Consider the following 25748-nt stretch of genomic DNA (forward strand, 5'->3'; position numbering starts at 1 on the left):
TGAGCATTTGGATCTATGCTTGCAGCTGGAAAGTTGTGTATTGTAAAATAGGTGGGGGGTGGGGTGGGTGGGGGGGGGGGTACTTCTGCTCAATCCCTAGCTATTTAAAGCCCCTCACTTTGACTAGTCAAGGGTTGAAAGCCCACACAATCTTAATTGCCAATACGTTCGCTCAATCATCCTTAATTGCATATTAGTTCCTCACCATCTTCATTTTTATCGCCATTTCGCCCTTCCTGTTAGGTAACGTTATTTATGAGGATTAAATTCTATCAATTTTAACGAAAATTGATGCTTTTTCTTCAATACCCCCACCCATAATTAACCCTATTGTTTAAAAACTTATCAAGTTAAGATCTTACTAATGTTAGCCCTTATGTTTTGATGATGTTCTTACAACCACCATTATCGGTACTAATGGCTTATTGAGTATAAATGTAGTAGAATCATTTGTCAAGCTCGTTAGTGCCATTAACGGAGGATGGATGGAATATACGCTACAACGAAGATATCCAAAGGAGGAGGAGGCCAAGAGATGAAGCAACGTTATTTCAAGAACGACAAATTCAATCAAAAGCTTCATCCGATTCAAGCTATATCAAAGCTCAAGTATATTGCTCTTTATATGAGGATATTAGCTTTTTTTTATTTTTCTCTCTAGTGCTAGAATGTAGGCAAAGAGTCACTGAGTTTACTTGAAGCTATTGGGAATCACACACACGTTTTTTAGACTTGTGTTTTTAAGTGTTTTTCACAAAACATTATTTCTCACAAGTATGAGTACCTATCTGCAAAATTCTTTTTTCAAACAGTTTGTTTTTAGTATTAAAAACATTTTACAAAGTTTCAGAATTTTCAGAGGTCAATCAAATATTTTGCAAATATTTCAAGTTGGTAAAATAACCTGATTTCAGAATATGTCAGAAATCGGTCGACCGGTCCGGTCGACCGATCCGATGACCTTTCTTCACTATGTCTCCAGAGTGTTGTCGGTCGATCGATACGGTCGACCGAATTTCTCAACCCTTAATCGGTCGACCGTGCCGGTCGACCGATGAGTCTCTGGATGTTTTGTCAAAACTCCTTAGCTGCTGGCGGTCGACCGATTTTTTCGGTCGGTCGACCGAAGGTATTTTTCGGTCGACCGATATTTTCTTCGGTCAACCGATTTTTGCCTCTGTTCAGCCGCGACTTTTTTAAAACGGTCGTTTGCCTCGAACCCTGTGCTTTCACTTGTTAGTGATTGGCACAGTCTGTGATGAGGGTCTGAAGAAGAGATTATTATCTCATTTGGGTAGATTTGTTTTTGTTTTAAAATGATTTAAACTTTCCTATAAAATCCCCAGACCTCTTCTTCTTCCTTTAAGCCCTAACGTTTGAAAACCAGAGAGCTTTTCTGTTTGCTGAGAAAATTTTTAAAACTCTGTTTTTCTTTCTGTTTCAAGTGTGTTTCACTTCCCAGCTTCAGTACTCTTCTCTTTGCTATAGGGGCTTGTGTAAAGAGAGGTTCTTGCTTGCTTTTTCTTCTGCTGCTGTGTGGTTGAGATCTGTGGAGATCTACTGTGAGGGAGTGTGATCTGTGAGATCAAACTGTGTAGTGAGAGAGAGATCTTGTGGGATCGCTGTGTAGACGAAGTTCCGGCTTCCAAACCGGATGTGTTAGTGGATTTCTCCTCGAGAGTGGGGAGCGGGGACGTAGGTCAGCGGGCCGAACCTCGTTAACACATCGCGCGTCAAGGATAACGATTCCTAACTCTATCTCTTTCTATTTGATTGCACTTCTGTTTTGTGGTTTGTTTGTGCTGAGTTTTAAATTGCATATTAGAGCCTCTTGACCCTAATCACCCCCCTCTAGGGTTCAACAATTGGTATCAGAGCTTGGTCTCTATATCAGTTTTTGGTTTAATAACCGTAGAGAAAAGATCTAATGGAGGCCTCTTTGAATATGCATATGCTAGAAGGACAATCCACAACTAGACCACCTCTCTTCACCGGCACTAATTTTGCTTATTAGAAGGCTAGGATGAGAATTTACCTTCGTTGCATAGACCTTGACATTCTAGAGCTCATAGAAGAGAAATATGAAGAAAAGTCCAAAGTCGGGAACATGACCGATGGAGAAAGGCACCTAGCTAATCTCAACGCTAAGGCTATGAACGCCTTAATTTGTGGTCTTTCCCCTAATGAATATAATAGAGTTTCCACGTGTGCAACCGCATACGAAATTTGGGTAAAATTATGTGTCACACATGAAGGAACCCCCCAAGTTAAGGAATCTAAGATTAGTGGACTTATGCATGATTATGAGCTATTTAAAATGCTTCCAAATGAATCCATTGATGCTATGTTTTCTCGTTTTACTAATATCATCAATGAATTACATGGTCTAGATAAGCAATTATCCATTCAAGAGATGAACTACAAGATACTTCGCTCATTGACTCCGGCATGGGAGCCCAAGGCTACGGCCATTGAGGAAGCTCATGACCTCACTACCTTAGCTCTTGATAGCCTCATCGGAAAGCTCAAAGTGCATGAGAAGAAGCTCAAGGGGAAGGAAAAGGAGGAAGTGTCATCACGCGAAGTTGAGGAGCCGTCACCAAAATTGAAGACCATAGCTCTCAAGGGAGCTAGTGACAACTCATCTTCGTCGTCGGAGAGTGAAGTTGATTTTTCTAGAGAAGTGGCTCATCTCTCTAGAAGAATCTCTAGACTTATAAAAATGAACAAAAAATTTAACCCTCGATCTAACAACAAGTTTTCCTCTCGTGTAGGTAAATGTTTTGAGTGCAATGAACCGGGTCACATCGCTAAGGATTGCCCCAAGCTCAAAGAAAAGTACATGAAGTACAAGAAGAAGAAGGCTATGTATGCCGGATGGGAAGAATCCGAACCAAGTGACTCGGATAGTGATGAAGAAGGAGCCAAACTTGCTCTTCATGACCCAAATGTTTGTTTCATGGCAAATGAACATGAGGTAATATCCGAGGCCGAAAGTGAATCTTTTTATATGCAATGTGACATAGCTATGGCTTTAGAAGAGTTGAACTTTGAATTTAAAAGAATGTCTAAAGAATACTCTTCTTTCAAAAAATTGCATGCCTCTTGTGATATTAAGCTAGAACAACTAACAACCTCTCTTGCTCTAAAAGATGAATTGCTTGGAGATCTCGATTTTGAGAACAAGCAATTAAGATCAAAGATTGAAAGACTAGAAATTGAGGGTTGTAGGACTAGACCCACTCATGCTTATGCCAACTACAATCACCATGGTAGAAATAGGTTTCATGGTTCTAACATTCGTACATACAAAAGAAATTTTGTATGCACCTATTGTATGAGACATGGACACATTTCTACTCATTGTAGAATTAAAGACAATGAAGATTTTTATGGTTTGATATGGGTACCCAAAGGTACCAAAACTACTAACCACCAAGGACCCAAGACATGGGTACCTAAAGCTACTACACCTTCATCTTCTTCTTTTGTAGGGAACGTCACGGCAACGACGTAAGGAGATGTGGTACCTTGATAGTGGTTGCTCACATCATATGACGGGCAACAAAGAGTTATTTGCAACCCTATCAAGGATTGAAGGAGGCAATGTCTCCTTCGGTGGTGGTGAGAAAGGTAAAATCATTGGTATCGGTTCTATTGGTAAGAAACCCTCACCCATTATTGAAGATGTTTATTTAGTAAATGGCTTGAATCATAATCTTCTTAGCATTAGCCAATTAAGTGATAAAGGTTTTGATATTTCTTTTAAACCGGATAAATGCATCATTAGTATGGATGGAAAAATTGTTTTTATTGCAAATCGCAAGTCTAATGTTTACATTTTTGAGATGAATGAGTTAGTGAATCAAGATGTGAAGTGTCTTGCGGCAATTGATGAAAATCCTTGGATTTGGCACAAGAGACTTGGACATGCAAATATGGAGTTAATATCAAAATTGTCTAAGAAGAATCTTGTGAAAGGGCTACCTAGCTTGCACTTCATAAAAGATACAATTTGTGAGGATTGTGCCAAAGGTAAACAAACAAAGTCTTCTTTCAAATCCATCCATGAGGTATCGACTTCTAAACCCTTGCAATTACTTCATCTTGATTTATTTGGTCCTATGCGTGTTACCTCTCTTGGAGGCAAACACTATGTTTTTGTGATTATTGATGATTTTTCTCGTTTTACATGGACAATATTTCTTGCTAAGAAAAATGATTGTTTTGAAGAATTTGCTAATCATGTTAAAAGAATTGAAAATGAAAAGGATTTGAAAGTTGTTAAAATAAGAAGTGATCATGGTGGTGAATTTCAAAATGAATTTTTCTATGATTTTTGTGCTCATCATGGTATAACTCATATGTTTTCCGCTCCTAGAACACCACAACAAAATGGTGTTGTTGAACGGAAAAATCGTACCATACAAGAGATGGCACGCACTATGTTAAACTCATTTGATTTACCAAAATATTTTTGGGCGGAAGCCGTCAATACGGCTTGCCCTGTTTTAAATCGTGTTTTGATTAGACCAAAGCTTAAGAAAACTCCTTATGAACTTTATTATGGAAAAACTCCTTTCATTGGTTATTTTCGTGTCTTTGGTTGCAAATGCTTTATTTTAAATACAAAAGATCACCATGATAAATTTGATTCCAAAATTGATGTTGGTATTTTCTTGGGTTATGCACCTCGAAGTAAGGCTTATAGGGTCTTCAATAAACGAAGCCTCGTTGTTGAAGAGTCTATAAACGTTACTTTTGATGAGACTAATGTTGGCTCTCAAGTTGTGTTGCCTAGGAAAGATGATGATGATGATATTGAGGGAGGATTGGACTTGTTGCAAATCAATGACACTCCCTCTATAGAAGTTCAAAAGGATGTGGATAGCACAAACGCTCAAGATCAAGTTGAACCACCTAAAGCTTGGAAATTCACATCAAATCATCCAAAGGAACAAATCATTGGGAGCCCTTCAAAAGGAGTTATAACTCGCTCAAAAGCCTTGAGTGAATGTGGTAATGTTGCATTTCTATCTCAACTAGAACCTAAAAAGGTTAATGATGCTTTAAATGATGAGTTTTGGGTTTTGGCTATGCATGAAGAATTAAACAATTTTCAAAGAAATGAAGTTTGGAAGTTAGTTCCTAGACCTAACAATGCTAGTGTTATTGGTACAAAATGGGTTTTTAGAAACAAACTTGATGAACATGGCATTGTAACTAGAAATAAAGCACGTTTGGTTGCCCAAGGATACAATCAAGAGGAGGGCATAGACTATGATGAAACCTTTGCACCGGTTGCAAGGTTGGAATCTATTAGGATGTTTTTGGCATTTGCTAGTTTTAAAAATTTCAAACTATTTCAAATGGATGTCAAAAGTGCTTTCTTAAATGGTTTTATAGAAGAGGAAGTGTATGTTGAGCAACCCCCCGGTTTTATAGATCATGCTTTTCCTAATCATGTTTACCGGGTACAAAAAGCTTTATATGGGTTGAAACAAGCTCCTAGGGCTTGGTATGCTCGCCTCTCTAGTTTTCTTATTGAAAATGGTTTTTCAAAAGGAACAATTGATAACACACTTTTTGTGAGAAAAAGGAAAAATGATTTCATTTTGGTTCAAATATATGTGGATGACATTATTTTTGGTGCTACTAATGAATCCTTGTGCAAGGAATTTTCTAAAGTTATGCAGGATCACTTTGAGATGAGTATGATGGGAGAGCTTACATTCTTTCTCGGGCTCCAAGTCAAGCAAACTAAGGATGGGATCTTCATTTCACAAAGCAAGTATGCGAAGGAATTGGTGAAGAAATTCAAGTTGGAGAATTCTAAGCATGCGCCTACTCCCATGAGTACTAGTGTTAAGCTTGATGCGGATGAGAGTGGTGAAGATGTGGACCAAAAACTATACCGAGGTATGATAGGTAGTCTTCTTTATCTCACCGCTAGTAGACCCGACATCATGTTTAGTGTATGTGCATGTGCACGTTTTCAAGCGTCTCCAAAAGCATCTCATTTAATTGCGGTTAAAAGGATCATTAAGTATGTTAATGGAACTTTTAACCTTGGTTTGTTTTATCCAAAAAGCACCACTTTTGATTTATATGGTTTTTGTGATGCCGACTTTGCCGGATGTAAGGTAGATCGCAAGAGTACTAGTGGAACATGCCAATTCTTAGGAAATTCCCTTGTTTCTTGGGCTTCCAAGAAACAAAATTGTGTTGCATTGTCCACTACGGAAGCGGAATACATTGCCGCCGGCTTATGTTGTGCTCAAGTTTTATGGATGAAACAAAGTTTAGTTGACTATGATTTGAATTTTCAAAATATTAAAATCTTTTGTGATAACACAAGTGCCATAAATATTTCCAAAAATTCGGTTTTGCATTCTAGAACTAAGCATATTGACGTGCGCCATCATTTCTTACGCGATCATGTAGAGAGACAAGATGTATCCCTAGTATTTGTTGACACCAAATCTCAACTAGCGGATATATTTACTAAGCCTCTTGGAGAGGATGATTTTTGTCGCATAAGAAATGGTTTGGGCTTATGCACTATGTGAAAGTTCTACATTGCTTGCTTGATTAGTTGCATTTTGCATTTGGCATTTCTCTTTACCCCATTTTTGATGGTGACAAAGGGGGAGAGAAATCTCCTCATTTGTTGCATATATTTAGGGGGAGCTCATAGATAGGGGGAGCACCTATCTATAAGCTATTTCATTTTTGCTCTTATATAATGGTTGGTTGTCATCATCAAAAAGGGGGAGATTGTTAGCCCTTATGTTTTGATGATGTTCTTACAACCACCATTATCGGTACTAATGGCTTATTGAGTGTAAATGTAGTAAAATCATTTGTCAAGCTCGTTAGTGCCATTAATGGAGGATGGATGGAATATATGCTACAACGAAGATATCCAAAGGAGGAGGAGGCCAAGAGATGAAGCAACGTTATTTCAAGAACGTCAAATTCGATTAAAAGCTTCATCCGATTCAAGCTATATCAAAGCTCAAGTATATTGCTCTCTATATGAGGATATTAGCTTTCTTTTGTTTTTCTCTCTAGTGCTAGAATGTAGGCAAAGAGTTACTGAGTTTACTTGAAGCTATTGGGAATCACACACACGTTTTTAAACTTGTGCTTTTAAGCGTTTTTCACAAAATACTATTTTTCACAAGTTTGAGTACCTATCTGCAAAATTCTTTTTCCAAGCAGTTTGTTTTTAGTATTAAAAACATTTTACAAAGTTTCAGAATTTTCAGAGGTCAAATGAATATTTTGGAAATATTTCAACTTGGTCAAATAACCTGATTTCAGAATATGTCAGAAATCGGTCGACCGGTCCGGTCGACCGATCCGATGACCTTTCTTCACTATGTCTCCAGAGTGTTGTCGGTCGATCGATACGGTCGACCGAATTTCTCAACCCTTAATCGGTCGACCGTGCCGGTCGACCGATGAGTCTCTGGATGTTTTGTCAAAACTCCTTAGCTGCTGGCGGTCGACCGATTTTTTCGGTCGGTCGACCGAAGGTATTTTTCGGTCGACCGATATTTTCTTCGGTCAACCGATTTTTGCCTCTGTTCAGCCGCGACTTTTTTAAAACGGTCGTTTGCCTCGAACCCTGTGCTTTCACTTGTTAGTGATTGGCACAGTCTGTGATGAGGGTCTGAAGAAGAGATTATTATCTCATTTGGGTAGATTTGTTTTTGTTTTAAAATGATTTAAACTCTCCTATAAAATCCCCAGACCTCTTCTTCTTCCTCTAAGCCCTAACGTTTGAAAACCAGAGAGCTTTTTCTGTTTGCTGAGAAAATTTTCAAAACTCTGTTTTTCTTTCTGTTTCAAGTGTGTTTCACTTCCCAGCTTCAGTACTCTTCTCTTTGCTATAGGGGCTTGTGTAAAGAGAGGTTATTGCTTGCTTTTTCTTCTGCTGCTGTGTGGTTGAGATCTGTGGAGATCTACTGTGAGGGAGTGTGATCTGTGAGATCAAACTGTGTAGTGAGAGAGAGATCTTGTGGGATCGCTGTGTAGACGAAGTTCCGGCTTCCAAACCGGATGTGTTAGTGGATTTCTCCTCGAGAGTGGGGAGCGGGGACGTAGGTCAGCGGGCCGAACCTCGTTAACACATCGCGCGTCAAGGATAACGATTCCTAACTCTATCTCTTTCTATTTGATTGCACTTCTATTTTGTGGTTTGTTTGTGCTGAGTTTTAAATTGCATATTAGAGCCTCTTGACCCTAATCACCCCCCCCTCTAGGGTTCAACAACTAACCCGTTTCAAAACAAGCCTACCCAAAGCACGCTCTAATTAGAATTCAAACCCACCAATTTCTTCTTCTCCAACGATAATACAAGTGTCATCCTATTCCTAAATTAATGTACATTACCTTCGATAATCGCTGAAAATGTCAAGATTATTCAATACATATGCATGAACCTGCTCCAAGTCAGATCTTGGATATTTTACGAGTTTCTTCTCCTTAGTTGGGGGCTGATCAGCTTTTACGCGGTTGCGCATGTAACGTGATGCAAACGTATGACATTCGTTGGTCACGTAACCTTCAGCCATAGAACCCTCAGGATGAGCTCGATTGCGAACTAGACGCTTCATAAACCCCAAATATCTACAATAATTAAAATTTTATGAACTACAAATATCTAATCTTAAGAAAACCATGAAAACGATAAATATTAGCTGTATACATTGCATATGAAATTAATGCACTGGGTGGAGTCCCCTACCTCTCAATTGGGTACATCCAACGGTAAGATACAGGACCCGCAAATGATTGCCTCGCTAGCTAGATGTTGAGTAACATGGACCATGACCGTGAAAAAGGAAGGAGGAAATATTAACTCCAGGTTGCATAAAATTAATGATACTTCTGTTTCAAGCTTTTTAAATTCCTTCACATCTATAACTTTCGAGCACAATTTTCTGAAGAACCCACAATACTCCATAATAATTTTCGATGCTTCTTTCTCCATATTATTACGCAATGCAACCGGGAGCAATTGATGTAGAAGAACGTGATAATCATGGGTCTTTAGGCCTAAGAGCTTCCTCTCCTGTACCTGGACATTATTTGATATATTAGCTGAATACCCATCCGGTGATTTTACTGATTTCAGGACCTCACAAAATCTCTGCATCTGCTCTGTCGACATCGTAACACGAGAGGAAGGCTTATGTTTTTTTTAAGTCCAACATCTTGTGCTTGCAAATCTTCTCGGATATTCAATGCAGCTAAGTCTTGACGAGCCCTTAGGTCATCCTTTGACTTATTAGGATCTTGAAGGAGGGTTGAAACTATGTTGTCACAAACATTTTTCTCAATATGCATGACATCCAAGTTATGCCTGATTTTAAGCTTTTGCCAGTATGGCAGCTGGAAGAAGATACTGAATTTACTCCATCCCTTTGGTAAGTTATCAACTCCATTATCAACATGTGCCCGTTGGAATGCTCTCTTCCTCTTCAGTGTCTTTTTCTTTTTGCAGGTGCCTCTAGCTTTGAGTGAGTCGTACTTAGAATATCGGTTCTTACCAAATCTAATTTTAGGAAGATGCTCAAGCAACTTTGCAATATCAGCACCGGTCATTTGACGTGGTTTATTCCTAGTCTCAACAGTGCCATCAAACTTATTGCTCAATTTTCTGTATTTATGGCCCGAGGGCAACCATCTCCTGTTGAACCAATAACAACACTTTCGACTATATGGTAAGTGAAGGCCTTCAAATTCTGGGCCACATACTGGACAAGCAAACTTGCCTTTTGTCGACCAACCAGAAAGATTAGCATAAGCTGGAAAATCATTAATTGTCCACATTAGGATAGCACGAAGTCTAAATGACTCTTTAGCATGGGCATCATATATCAACATACCCTCCGACCATAACTGTTTTAGCTCATCAATTAAGGGCTCTAAGTAGACATCAATATCATTACCCGGTGCATGCTTACCCGGTATCAGTAATGAGAGTATCATATACGGTTGTTTCATACAAAGCAGTGGGGGTAAATTATATGGCATTAAGACAACTGGCCATGTAGACCAACCTGAACTCATAACCCCGAACGGATTGAATCCGTCGCTAGAAAGCCCAAGTCTGACATTTCTGCATTCACGAGCGAAATTAGGAAAAGTCTTATCAATATGCTTCCAAGCCTCTGCATCAGCTGGATGTCTCAGCTTACCATCTTCTATACGATCTTCTTTGTGCCACCTCATGTTCTTAGCAGTGTCTTTGTTCATATACAGACGTTGCAATCTGGAAACTAACGGGAAATGACGAAGCACCTTAGCTGGAATCATGCTCTGCTGGGACATTGACTCTGTTGGCTGCCTTGTTGAAGAGCGGGTTTGTTGTTTCCATCGAGAAACTCCACATGTTGGACATTCCTGAAGGTCTTTATTATCCTTGTAGTAGAGAATACAATCATTGGGACACACATCAATCTTATTGTAATCAAGCCCCAAATCGGAAACTATTTGCTTTGCCGCATAAGTTGTTTTAGGAATGCTACGCTCTCCTCCTGGAACTACCTTCCGTAGTAAATCAAGAAGCATTTCGAAATAAGTATTTGCCATTCCACTGAGGCTCTTAATATGTAAGAGCTCCAACATAAATAAAAATCTGGAGAACTCGGTGCAACCCTCATACAAATCATTTTCACTATCTTCTAGTAGTTTCATTATACGATCCAAGTCCTCAGGAGCATGAGCATCTTGGACATCAACTATGATATCATCTTCATTGTCATTGTTAATATCATATTCGGTATGGTCAGGTCCAATATCAGTCTGTAAATTTACATCTGTATCATCTATCCTGACACCATGACTGGTATCGACATGCACATCCGGGACTTCATCTTCGGTACAGCCTTCCCCGTGATAGGACCAATATTTATATTCCTCGTAAAAACCAGAGTTTGCTAAGTGACTTCGTATTTCATCTTTATTTTTCGGCTTCATATTCTTACACCTATAACAGGGACAGTACATTGCACCGCTACTTAAATTTTTTGGGTTCATTTCGGCATACTTCATGAAGGCTTCACATCCATCCCTATATCGTTGATCACGAAACCGTTCACTACACTGTGCGGATGTTATTATGCGCACTGACAACATATCAAAACGCAAAACAACATACGCTTATTGTACACGGAGAACAACAGGTATGGGCTGCCAAAATTTTTAAGAAATGAAATCATACAAAGTATACAAAGTTGGATGTATGCACTATTATATTCCTAACCCGTCCGAGAAGGACAGATCCAATAATTACAAATTTTTATACCAATTCATTTCTATTATAATATAAAGTGAACGATCAATTTCGAGTAGGAAAATTTACCTCTTACCCAAATTTGACTCGTTCATCTAATATTATAACCTCAAAGAATTGGCTGTAATTATTGGACGGGAGTCTAGGGTTAACGTTATATTTTTTACCTAAATTGGATATATAACACATTATTATATAATATTGCGTTATATATCACTCTATTTTTTTAAAACCTTTTCTTCCAAACTCACATTTTCAAATCACAAGCCTATATAATCATATTTGTACAATTCAAATCACAAACTGTATGATAAACATGAGAGCCTTGTGGGCTTAACTAGCTAAACAAGATAACAGAAATAGAAGTTGCCAATGATATACACCCATGGCTACTTATAAACATCAAAATCATATGCAACCCATGGCTTAACTGTCAAGAATGGATCTTTAATACATCCATCATGATGAGTTACATTTACAGTGTCTTGTTACTCTTTTATCAGCCTTTCTTCTCAAATTTCCAAACATCTATTCACTGCAAAGCTACTGTGCACGGTAGATGAGCATAGTAATAATATAATTGTACTACGCTTTTGATTGTTACGCTTGAGATATAGTTTGAAAATATCATCCAGATTAAAAGTACTCCCTGTAAATAACTCCCTGTAACTAGTGAAAGTATGGATCAACAACATCGTGGATGTGCTAATTTTTCTTACTGTGGCCGAATAGAGAAAAACAAAATTTTGGATGAGAATTTGTTCACTGTTGAATTTTTTTTTTCATTGACTGGGATGAACATAACCCTAAAATTGCCGCACAATGAACAAATTTTTGAAAGGAGTCTTAAGTGATATAGGATTTCCAATTTTACTAGTCGAATTTTGAGGGGGGATGAGGATGTTTTAATTGAAAACAAGGTTGAACCAAAAGACAATTTACTAATTTATACCAAAATCTGAAGATTTGAGTCATAGGAAAAGGAATAAAGTACACAGGAGTCTCCGTTTGAAAGTTCGAAACATCATAAGTTCTTTCGAAAGAAAAGAAAAAGAAATTACAGACTAAAAGGATGCGTCACATGATGCTCTAAACCAAAATTTTCGATAAAGGTCGAACAAATACTACCAAAAGTGGAAATTTTTTAATCAGAATTTAGCGACCCCGGGTTATCTTCTGAAAAAGCCAATTGCAGAAATATTATAAGAAAAAAACTACCATGCCGAGAAAAACCCAAGATTGCAGATGCACCCACATCTAGTTTCATCACGAAGGAAGAAACTTCACTCAAAATTAAACATTTCCGAGTGAAAAAAATAAAAAAAAAACTACCATGCCGAGAAAAACCCAAGGGCTAGGAACTCACGGCGAGGTCGGGCGACGACCGATGCGACCAAGGGCTAGGAACTCACGGCGAGGTCGGGCGACGAAGGGATGCGACGACCGATGCGACCAAGACGGCGAGGTCGGGCGACGAAGGCGGCGTGGACGGGACTCGAAGGATTTGGGGTTTCCTCTTTGAAATGAGAATTTGGGCATTTGGTGTCCAGATCTGGGGTTTTCCACTTTTTAAATTGAACCGATTATTCTAGACGGAAATTTCCGTCTAGGATAGTATCCTAGACGGAAATTTCCGTCTAGGATAATCGGAAAAATTCAAAAAAAAAATTAAAAAATATTTCCGTCTACAATACTTTTCTAGACGGAAATTTCCGTCTAGAATAGTTTATTATAGACGGAAATTTATCGACGGTTTAATTCCGTCTAGTATAGAATATCCCAGACGGAAAATTTTCCGTCTGGGATATTCCGTCTGTGATATTTCATTTTCTACTAGTGCTAATCAAACGTTTTCCCGCTTTCATAGTGGGAAAAATTGGGGAGAAATGAACTTTGAATTACTTAAGAATGTAACACATACACAAAGTCAACTAGGTAATTTTAGATATTGGGTTAAGGATTAACTCAATTAGTGTTAGGGAAACAAATAAAAATTCTAATAGAGGGATAAAAAAATTCTAACAGAGGGACTAATAAGCAAATATTGAGATTTGAAGATTCAATGAAGTTCTAATGAATTTTTTTCTATTATTGATTTGAAGATTAATGGTTGTATAAAAAATTCTAGGATGAAGATGATGATAGTGAATTTTTATAGTAAATTAGTAGAGAAAGAGATGTTATAAGTTAAGAATTTGAATGGGTGTATGAGAATTAATATGTTAATGGTGGGTTATAAATGTATAATTTAATTAATGAGTTAAATTATTTGGAGGTTATACATAATGAAAAGTTTCTTTACTGAGTCTTTTCTACACTACTACGAAGACAACTTTTAATATTCCCAAATATTATCATATTGTTTATTTAAATTGTAAAAAAAATTTAATACCTAAAATTCTAAGAAGTTGCCGAGTGGCAACTATAAGAGCTTGTTTATGCGTGTGTGTATACATTCTAGTGTCATTACCCGCACCATGTTGCGGTAATTTTTTAAAATTAATTATAAATTTTTACTTTATATTTTCTTTGCTCAATCTTTGTGATATGTTAATTTAATAATCAGCTTGAGCCCTGAACATAAGAATTAAACTAAAAAAATATATATTTCACAAACTACGGTGTATCTTGAGCAATTGAAAAAAAATCTAAATTTACATAATCTTAAATATGATTAAGAAAAAATTAAACTTACACTATTAATATATAAAATATTAGTATCTTTCTTAAGGATACGGGGTAAACCTTCAATTTCATCAAGTACTCTATTATGCATGATGTACATGGTACTTAAGCTTTGCATACATGCACCTCCACCAACTTTGATATTGACAACTACAATTGAACATAATTTTGTGATATCGGATTACCATTAATTAAATTTTGTACAAACGATTTACACTCCTATTGTGAATATTGTTTTGCATACAATACATTTCCTCAACGTGCTATTAGGAAAGCTGGATATCAAAATCTCATTGAGAAAAATTCAAACAAATAACCGACAAAGAAGAAACATTACAAAAAAAGAAGCAATATAGGGGGGAAATTATAAATAAAGAAGCAACAAAAGGGATCTATTTATATACCAATAACAAAAAATACACAAATAATATGGATACATTACTTTCATAAAATGGAGTGTAGCATTAAAATTTTGCAAGATGGATGCATAAGAAAAGCCCAATGGAGCATACCTTATCAACAATCACATGCATCATTATGGAGTTGGAGTTAATGATAAAAAAATGGATCTAAGAATACTTTTACTTAGATTAGTTTACAAGATTTATAGGGAGGAGATGAATTGAGAAAGAGTGGGGAAGTTGATCAGGCTTAGCCGTTAGTGAAAATTGAGTTGATGAGGTAGTGACAATTACTGCAATTAATGGTAATTAAGAGAGGTTACATTTTAATGCTTCCTGAAATTTCAAAGGTTTGAATTTGACGCGACATTATGACCATCTTCAATTTTACGAACAACAATTTTACGAACAACAATTTTATAGTAATTTGTGTATAATAGATAAGATTTGGAAAACTTTAATTGATGGATGGTAGTATATAAAATTTTTAGTATTTGTATGAATATTTGAAAGCTTTAGAATTTTTACAGATTACATAGAAGATGAATGATCAATTCTTTGGAAAATGGACATGTGGCCAATTCTCTAAACAATTGACATGTGACATCCTAAGGCATTGTTTTAGTGTGTGTGTGTATATGAGAAAAATGGGGAATTAATATACTATTTTTATATATATTATATATCTATATATATATATATATATATATATATATATATACTATATTATATTTATATATATTATATGAACACATTATATATATATAATTATATTATATTTATATATATATATATATAAATATATATATTATATGTAATTATGTATATTTATATATAGTGATTTATAGACAAATATGTGTCATTAGTGAATCATAAATTTTTACCTTAGATGTTTACTAGAGGATCTTTGCGGTGATATGAAGTGACTTTTGAATAATGTTAATGAAGTGGATATAAGTTTGGTGGACACGCTTTTCACTATCTTAGAGTTGACCAACAGTTTACTCTTCTCTCTCGTCCTTCCTATATATATTATATAATATATAATTATAATATATATATATGATATTTAATATTATTGTTTTGGGGGCTGGGCGTTAGGCGGATTAGGGCGATTTGGCGATCTGCGATTTTGAATTCTCTGTTGTGGCTTCGGCCATGACGGATCGGGAGAAGATTCAGAATGGATCAAATAGAGATGTTGTGAGAGCCCCCTTCAATCCTAATGGAGCAGGAACAGTAGCATCTAATGAGGGAGAAGATCAAGATTGGATCAATGTGATTTCTCGTAAAAGGTATAAAAAAAATTTTTCTTCGAAATCTAAGGATTCTCAATCTTCTATCGATTCTTGGAAGAATCATCAGCATGCATTGAAAAAAGATGGTGGTCGAAATCAGCATTCAGAATCTAAGATCAAAGTAAATCACACATTGCTCCAGAAACAGAGATCTGCTGAATCTTGGAAATTTAAATCGGTTGGCTCTACATCATGGAAGGATGTCTGCACTATGGGAAGAGTAATTAACCAAAATTGTTCTTTAGAATATTATCCCCCTTCTATCGATAGCAAAGGTATGCAATATGCTTCTATTCCTAGATCGGAAATTCTTCTTAATGTTGAGAAATGGAGTAACACTTTAATTGGATATGTTCTTGGTGATAAACCTTTCTATTCTCATTTAAAAGGATGTGTTGGACGTCTCTGGAAATTAACCTGTGCCCTTGAAATTTTTTCTAGAGAGAATGGTTTTTTCTTTTTCAAATTTGGTTCTAATGAAGAGATGATCAGAGTTTTAAATGGTGGCCCTTGGTTATTTGATGGAAGACTTATTATTCTTAAACAATGGTCGGAAAACATCAATTTAGAACGTGAACTCCTCACAACTGTTCCAGTTTGGATTCGATTTCCTTCATTGCATCTTAAGTTATGGTCTACTAATATTATAGGAAGGATTGCTAGTATTGTGGGTATTCCTTTATATATTGATCAAGCTACAGCATCTGGGGAGAGACTTGCATATGCCAGATGTTTTGTTGAAATTTCATCTAAAGCTAAGCTTCCAAATTCTGTAAGAATGGATTTAGGTAATGGAGAATGGTTAGAAACTAATGTGGAGTATGAATGGGTGCCCCCTAAATGTAGCAAATGTTTAATTTTTGGCCATGTTGACTATCAATGTCCAGTAATTCTAGTTGAGAAATGGGTTCCTAAAGCTACAACTGATGAAATAATTAAGGCAAAAGAAGTTGAGTTACCTGATACAGACTCTACCAGTCCAAATAAAGTTTCTCATCAACATGGTGTATCAGACTTTGATACAAACTTCGAACACACAAATATTGTTTCAGATTCTGATTCTCCTCAAGAGGATGCTACTAAAGAAACAACTAATACTGATTCTATTCTATCTGAAAGAAATGATAATCTGTTATATGAGACAGTTGTTGTAAATGAGGTTATATCAAATACAGATGATAATGAGCCTGAAAAAAGGACTTATGATGATGCTGTTTTCAATAATGATTATAATGAATCTGTGCATTTTTCGGATCAAGCTGTGGTTGATCAGAGTTCCGTGATACAAGACATACAGGAGTCTATACATAATTCTGGGAAAATTGACAATGGTAACTTCACATCAATTACAGAGGAAATCTTTGATTCAGATAATTCTGCATCAATGTCAAAGGAGAACGGCCATGCAGATAATACAGGTTTCTATAAACCTGGTAATGATTCTCATCTACCTAGTAAACCAGGTCATGCGCAGAACAATCAAGAAGTGAATGATTATTTGCAAACAGGAGAAGGTAATTTGAAGGATAAAGCTATGGATTTTCCAATTGCTATTGATAATCCTGACTGGTTAATAGAGAAAAACCAGCTGTTAATGAAGAAGAAAAACCAGGTTAAAATCACAAAGGATTCTTCATTAGGTCCTAAAAGAGTTACAAGGGCCTCCTCAAATAATTTCTCATGACAATGTTATTTTGGAATGTTAGAGGTATGAACAATTTGGGTAGAAGAAGAGATATTAAAAGGCACATTCAATCTTTGAAACCCAGTGTTATTGGTTTACTAGAGACCAAAGTAAAATCATCAAAGGCATACAGAGTTTCTAAATGTTTTCCTTCTCAATGGTCACATTGTAACAACTATTCTGCTTCTAGTAGAGGTAGAATATGGATAGCTTGGGATGCTGATGTGTGGAATGGGACCGTTTTATCAGTTACATTACAGCAAATTACTATTAGTCTGCAGAATAATGGTGGACTCACTCTGATATTGAGTGTTATTTATGGTGAGAATTCAGAATTAACAAGAACATCTTTATGGGCTGATATTGCAGACATCTCTTCTCATGTAAATAATATGCCATGGTTGCTAGTGGGTGATTTTAATGTGTGCAGATTCACTACAGAGAAAATTGGAGGTATGAAACTTACTGCTAAGAAACTTCAAGCTTTCAATGACTGTCTTCAACTTTGTGGCCTATCTGATATCAAAAGCACAGGTTCAACTTGGACATGGCATAATAATCAGCAAGGAAAGTATAGAATCTATGGTAAGCTAGATAGAGCCCTGGGCAATTCCACGTTGTTTGATAAATTTCCTCATGCTTTTATAGAATATAAAAGTACCTCTTCTAGTGATCATACCCCTGCTTTTTTTCATCTTGTGGCCTGCACAAATTCAGACCCGAAGCCTTTCAGGTTTTTCAACTACTGGGTTCAATGCCAGGGATATGACGAAGTGATCAAAGAAGCATGGAAAAATAATTTTGTTGGTTCTCCTATGTTCAATCTTGTTAATAAACTTAAATATCTTAAAATAGCTCTGAAACAATGGACTAAAGAGTCTTTTTCTTCAACAAGGGCTAATATTATAAAGTTATCAAAACAGCTGGAGACCTTGCAGAATAACTTACAGCATGATATGGACAATGAAGAGCTACAGGCATCAGAATCTGCAGTATCATATGAGCTTAGTGGTTGGCTTGATAAGGAGGAAAATGAGTTGAGACAAAAAAGTAGACAATTATGGCTTCAACAAGGTGATAGAAATACAAAATTCTTTTATAATGCGATCAAACAAAGGATTTCTTCAAACAATATCAGGAATCTAATTGATAAAGATGGGTTTCCTATTTCTTCTTTTGACAAGATGAAGCTTATTGCTCCCAGGTTTTATGAAGATCTTTTCAATCAAACCACATACTGGAATGTGTTTCCTAAAGTCACAGTGAAGAAAATCCTTACTTCTGAAGCTCAGAAATGGTTAGTGAAGGAAATCAATTACAAGGAGATTAAAGAGGCTCTTTTCCAAATGAATTCAGATAAGGCTCCAGGACCAGATGGTTTCAACGCTTATTTTTATCAACACAATTGGAGTTTGATAAAGGATGATGTGGTTCTAGCTGTGAAATCCTTTTTCTCTTCAGGTAAGCTTCTAAAACAGATAAACCACACTTTTCTCACTCTAGTGCCAAAATCAAAAGAAGCCACGTCCATTCAAGATTATAGACCTATCTCTTGTTGCAATGTTATTTATAAAATTATTACCAAGATATTAAGCAACAGATTGAAGTTGGTGGTAGGAGAGTTGATTTCAAATAATCAACATGCTTTTCTTCAAGGTAGACAAATAGGTGAATGCTCTCTTTTGGCACATGAGTTGCTTAGAGATTTCTCTAGGAAGCATGGTAAAAGAGCTTGTTTCAAAATTGACTTGCATAAAGCATTTGACAGCATAAATAGGGAGTTTGTATACTATATTATGCACTGCATGGGTTTTCCAACTATATGGATCAACTGGATCAAAGAATGCCTCTCTACCCCTTCTTTCTCAGTCTTATTAAATGGCTCTTCAACTGGGTTTTTTCAGAGCAATAGGGGTATTAGACAGGGGGATCCTCTTTCCCCATATATCTTTGTTTTGGTGATGGAATATTGGTCTATTAGTATGGAGCTGGCTACCATTTCCGGGAGAATACAGAATATTAAAAAGAATCAGAATCTTCAAGTGTCTCATATTTTATTTGCTGATGATATGCTTGTGTTTTGTAGAGCTAACAGAAAATCCTTTGAAGGCATTAACACTTTGTTGGAGTCTCTTACACTTAACACAGGTTTGAGTATCAATAAAAGCAAAAGCAGAATTTTTTTCAGTAAAGGATGCAGAAATAAAGATGTTCTATGTTCTGTTATAGGCATATCAAGTGGGTCTCTACCTGTTAAATATTTGGGGCTTCCTCTATCTATCAATTATCCTAAAGCAAAATATTTTCTCCCACTTATTGACAAAGCTAGGAACAGGATTGAGGGCTGGATGACATACTCATTATCTTTTGCTGGAAGGATTGAGCTCATAAAATCAGTTCTTTTTAGTACAATAGCTTATTGGTATTTTGTCTACAAGCTCCCTAACTCCACTGTTCGCAGTTTGGAGTCAATTTTTGCAAACTTTCTATGGAAGGGTAAATTACATACTATCAACTGGAATGATATTTGTCGTCCAAAACAAGAAGGAGGTTTCGGTTTGAGGAAATTAAATGACCTCTGTCTTGCTGCTGCTCTTAAATTGTTTTGGAGACTTCTTTCTACTTCTACTCTATGGTCTGATTGGATGAGAGCAAGATATGTCAGGGAAAGAAATATTTGGGATACTCAGGCACATGCTTTGGACTCTGGAACTTGGAAGTTTTTATCTGGTATTAAACCTAAAGCTATGTGCTGCATAAGGAAAGCTATTGGTAATGGTGAAACAACCTCTCTATGGTTTGATCCATGGATTCTTGAAGGCAGACTATCGGACATTCTGCAGCATATTAACCCACACCTCACTGGCACAGATAATTGGACTGTAGCTCATATTATTCAAAACTCTCAGTGGCATGTTGAATTACCATGCCTTTTACCAATAATCCATCATATCTCAAATATTCAAATTACTGGGCTAGATGACCGCTGGATTTGGCTACCAAATGCAAATGGAAAATTTACTTTTGCGTCAGCATGGGATCAAGTAAGGTTCTCATACCCAAATTTTGATCTTTCAAATGTGGTCTGGTTCCCTTCCTCTAATCCTAAGATGGCTTGTTGCTTAATTAAAAGTTTATACAATAGATTAGCCACTAGGGACAGACTGTCCAGATTTGGAATCACATCAGCTGTGGAATGTGTGCTCTGTTCTGGTGGAATTGAGTCAAGAGATCATCTATTTTTCCAATGTTCCTTTTCAGCATATATCTGGAAGCTCTGCAAACTCAAACTTCAGCTTGATGCTACGGTAATAAATGACATTAGAACCGAAGCTCTACATATTCAATCCAAGTTCAAGAAGAAAGACAGAACGTATAAACTGTCAAGAATGGTTTTAAGTGCAGCTGTCTGGCACATATGGCAAGAAAGGAATAGACGTATATTCCATGCTTCCCAACTACACAAGGTCATGGTGTTTAGGCGATTATATGAGGACATAAATGTTTTGCTCAGAACCTGCATATGGAAGACTGGTAACAATACTATCCTTGCAAATTGGGAATCAGCGGAGCATTGTAAATAGTTTCGTTTACAGGTTCTGGAGATAGGTGGTTTTGAAATGGTTCTGTACTTGCTTTATGTATTGGCTTTGGGTCAATCAGGATTCTTGCTAGGCTCTTTAGTTGAGGGTGACGGCCATGGTCCTCTCCCCTCTCTACTAGTTTCTTAGTTAGAATCCTGAGTAGCCTAGCCAATTCTGTAATATATGTACTGGAGTTCCACATAAGCCTTAATAGATTCTCCCTTCTTTTGCTTTGTGGCAAGAAGGGTAGGGACCGAGACTTCTGTGTCATCTTCGAAGAATCTGGCCAAGAAAAGCCTTTCCAAATCTATCCACTTCTGGATAGATCCAGCAGGCAGTTTCATAAACTATTCAAAGGCTACTCGTTTGAGAGTACCGATGAACAAGCGCGTCAGGATGGCATCATTTGCTACCACATCTCCTATTTGAGACTTGAAGTAGTAGATATGCTGATTTGGTGACCCTGTACCGTCGAAAGGTTGTAGCGTTGGAGCCTCAGAAATCATCAAAAATTTACCCATAGCACCGTCTCATCATTCTAAGATCAACGGTGTAAACCTCATATCCATATGATCAATATAAAAATTATTAAAAATACAAATACGATAGATGTCAGTAGACGCGATACCGTCTCAAATTAGTGTTTTAGTCTCCGTCGTCAGAACTCAATGAAACTTTACCCACAACATGGTCTTGACATTCTAAGATTAATGGCGCAAATTTCGTGCTCATCTGATCAATAGATAAATTACTAAAAATAAAATAGTATCAGTTTTCAGTAGACCCGCGATACCGAGGCTGAAACTGCGAATCGATCTCAAATCAATTCCAATCTGATCCATTCATCCCAGAATGATCACCAATCATAATAAACTCATTTATTATCATTTATAATAATATTTTCAAAATTTTTGGGGTTTTACATTTTCTTCCCCCCTTAAAAGAATTTCGTCCTCGAAATTCCGCAATCGTATCTTAGAGATTGATAATATGAGAAAAGCACATTGAGGGAATAATCCAGACAAGGAAACCCTCACATATACATCTCGTACCATTAATCTCTAGATATGAAACAAAAATATCTACACTTAACAATCTAGAATGCAAATACTCTCATTTAACCCCTAATTAAGCGAAACTAGTACGTCGGGTGAAAAATCCAAACAAGGAACCCCCCATATATATACCATGTGTTCCGAATGATTAGGAGCTAAGTGTTAATACCCTCATTCTAGCATTAAATATAAATATGACCATATAAATAAGCATAAACACAAACAAGTCATAATCAATTAATTTTACCTGCTTAAACAGGTGTGGGTAGTCGCGATGCATATCCTCTTCGCGCTCCCAAGAAACCTCCTCAGCTCCTTTCCAGTTCCATTGAACTTTAACTAAAGGAATCACCTTATTTCTTAGTCTCTAGTCCTCTCTAGCAAGGATGCAAACTGGCACCTCAATGGTATTTCTTAGTCTCTTGTCCTCTCTAGCAAGGATACAAACTGGCACCTCAATGGTGGACAAATCTGTCTGAATCTCGATCTCAGATGTATCAATCACCCTCTGCTGCTCCTTGTCGCGTAGGTGCTTCTTAAGCATCGACACATGAAATACATCGTGCACACTTGACATCGATGCTGGAAGATCCAATCTATATGAAACCGCTCCAACACGCTTGGTAATCCGAAATGGTCCAACATATCTCGGGGCAAGTTTTTCTCTCGAAGTGTGCGTTCTGGAGTATGGACGCAATGCTTGTGCAGATCTTCGGAGACGCAATCCTTGCGTTGGACTCGGGATTGATTTTCTCGGAGGTGTGCTCGTCGGATGGACCTTCTTCGTCGTCGAGCAGCGTTTTTCTTGGCTTGTTTCAAAGCCTTAGTATCAGCAACACCGGCGTTGATTGTGCTTATCTCTGTCATAGGCCTTTTACAACCAAGTACACGCTGTGTCGACATAGGCGTGTGATCTTCGGTTTGCAGAGCGAGCTTGAGGCTTTGGCCAAAGGAGAGGACTTTCTTTGGCGTCTCAACAGCAGTTAAGACTTCTTTAGAGCTCTTACAAGCATCTCGCCTAGCCTTAGGGCTGAGCGATCCGGAAGAGAGAGCCTCCTCGTATTTGGCTTGGTCAAATTCCACGACCAAGGTTTCCACGGTTGTTCCAGTGAGGTGAACGTCGGATTGCGCCACCACCTCTTCGTCAGAGAAGCTAGTCCCCAGCGGAGTCGCCATCTTTTGTTTGTGGGAAATTTTGTAATAAAAAGAATATAAGGAAAGAATTGCGTTTGATTTTATTCTCTCTAACTGCTTAGAAAAAGAATGATTACAACTCTCTCAACTCTCGATTACAATTTGGATTCCTAGTTACAAAAGAGAAGAGAATGATCTGGATTCTCCCCTTTGTTTAATTCTGGGTTCTTCACGGTAGCGATGAGATGCCTCCCTCGAATGCTTGCGTCGAGTTTGCTTCTCGTTGACGATCCGAATATCTATACTTCACTGGAACAACTGTCTTGGCCGGTTGATAACTCTTGTCGAGTTTTGTGATTCAGAACAAGTAACAAACTCTAATGATAGAGTTGTTGGAACCGAAAATAATTCGGTTAATAAGCCAAATATCGATGGTTTATAGATCCTCCGTTTGTTGATTTCCCAGACTGTGTAAGGAGTCAATCCTCCTTTTTCTGATTCTGGAAGATTTGATCGAAAGATCCCCCTCCGATTAATGAAAAGAAATCTCTCTTGATCTGATTATCAAAAATCCGATCTCCCCCAATCCAAAAAGAGATCTTTTACTCTGTTGAGTTTGTTGCTATTTATAGGGGGATTAGGGGTGTAACTGCCCCCATAATCCGCGCCTAAATGGGGGTTTAGTTACCCCATTAGTCGGGTGTAACAACCCACTAAAGCCACTCCTCAAATCGTGGGTGAAGAACAGCTTCGAAGTTGTTACGATCACGTTTGAATGAGTCAGAACCTTGACCTGCGTTCTGGCGGTGATTGAGCTGCGTTTGGCAGCGACTGACGGGCTGCGTTGGGCAATGATGGATGAGTTGCGTTGGGCAGCGATTGATAAGCTGCGTTGGGCAGCGATGGAGCTGCGTTCGAGCTGTGCTTGGCAGCGATTGGAGCTGCGTTCGAGCTGTGCTTGGCAGCGATTGGAGCTGCGTTCGAGCTGTGCTTGGCAGCGATTGGAGCTGCGTTCTAGCTGTTGATTGTTGTAGTATTTAGATTTCTCTGTCTTTATATATGGATGACACCAAAGACCAGTAAAGAAGGTCTTATTCAGGCCATTTGTGACAATTGAGGCATCTCAATAACGCTCTATCAACTGCAGGTCATGATCTCCACTGAGTGTGTCGAATATCATTACACTGCTCATCAGTACCTCTAATGGTTGCTAATATAATATTAGTCATGTTGTTGTCGCAGCCATCAAGATCAATCATCTCACATAAGAAGCTGCATTCGTGTTTATAACTGTTGAAGCGGCGTAGGTGATTGAATCGGTGTAGTGTCTTGATGATGATACGCGGGGAGGACTTCCACGTCTTGGTTTGAAGAGATCGTCGATTTGTAATCCTTTCTGTCAGAGTATTGCTAAAGACTGTCGTTTTGTAATCTTTACTTTAACTCTTTGACATGTGAAAATCTTCGAATTGTAGCCTTCTGGAAGTCGTCAGATTGTAACTTCCATCATCAGTGTTCGCTGGAGACTCAGCTATCCATTGTGATTTTTAGACAGCCTACAGTATATATATACATGTTTTCACGAATTCTTCCTCTTTTCTTATTCATATCTAAACCTAGGGATGTCCATCCGGGCCGGCCCGGCCCGGAATCGCCCGGCCCGGCCCAGAAAGCCGGGTTCGGGCCGGCAAAACCGAAGCCCGAACTCGAGCCCGGTTGCTCCGGGCCTGAGTGGGCCGGGCTTCGGGCCGGCCCAGGTTATTTTTATTTTTAGTTTTTTTTTTAAAAATTAATCTCTTTAAATTTTCAATTATACATAAAAAATTACACAAAATTTTAATAAAAAACAATAATATTATTAGTCACTTAAAATTACATAAATTCAAAATATAAAAAATTATAAAAATAAAAGATGATAAAAATAACTTCTTTATTATTAATTAATAAATCCTTTATAAGTATAAATTTATTTCAGAATTCGTCACATCATAATAGATGAGTACATCCCAACTAGGTTGGCACCTACTCATCTATATCACTATCATTTGTAACTGTTTTTAAAATAATTCATCATAAATTTTTAGCTAAGAAATAAAAATTATAATTTGATGAATATTGTTTAATCTTTATATCTATCTGCTAGTCCCAACTCTTCAAATTTATCTTCAATTCCAGTCAACTGATCGATGCCTTTGTTAGACCCTAGAGGGGGGTGATTAGGGTCTTATGCTAATCTAATCCGATTTTATGCCAATAAAAACTAATTAACAAATTATCCTAGTAAGTATGAAATACAACATGATATGTGAACTAGGATAAGCAATATGAACAATGAAATATATCCTAGCAAAGAAATATACTATGGGATATATATGCAAGGATATGAAACTAACACAAGGGTAAACAAAATGAAACAAGATAGTGGATGATATAAATAATGAGACAATGGCGAAATGAGCAATGAGCACAAATAAGAATAAACGCCAAAGCACACTCAAACACAATCAAATGATCACGGAGTTCGGACCTTCCATCCTACGTCTCCGCTCCCCACTCCCGAGGAGAAATCCACTATCACAACCGGGTTTTCTACGTTCAC

At 37.3% G+C, this 25748-nt stretch overlaps 1 protein-coding gene across 1 annotated transcript; it reads right to left on the minus strand.

The window, feature by feature from the left end:
• On the minus strand, nucleotides 8397-11052 carry LOC109823160. Its single transcript, XM_020389445.1, has 5 exons — nucleotides 9900-11052; nucleotides 9223-9818; nucleotides 8897-9088; nucleotides 8756-8814; nucleotides 8397-8637 (listed from the first exon to the last, which is right to left on the minus strand). Exons 1-5 carry the CDS (start codon nucleotides 11050-11052, stop codon nucleotides 8397-8399), a joined length of 2241 nt encoding a protein of 746 aa, XP_020245034.1.

The sequence above is a fragment of the Asparagus officinalis genome, chromosome 9 (assembly GCF_001876935.1).
Source record: "Asparagus officinalis chromosome 9, Aspof.V1, whole genome shotgun sequence".
Classification (NCBI taxonomy): domain Eukaryota; kingdom Viridiplantae; phylum Streptophyta; class Magnoliopsida; order Asparagales; family Asparagaceae; genus Asparagus; species Asparagus officinalis.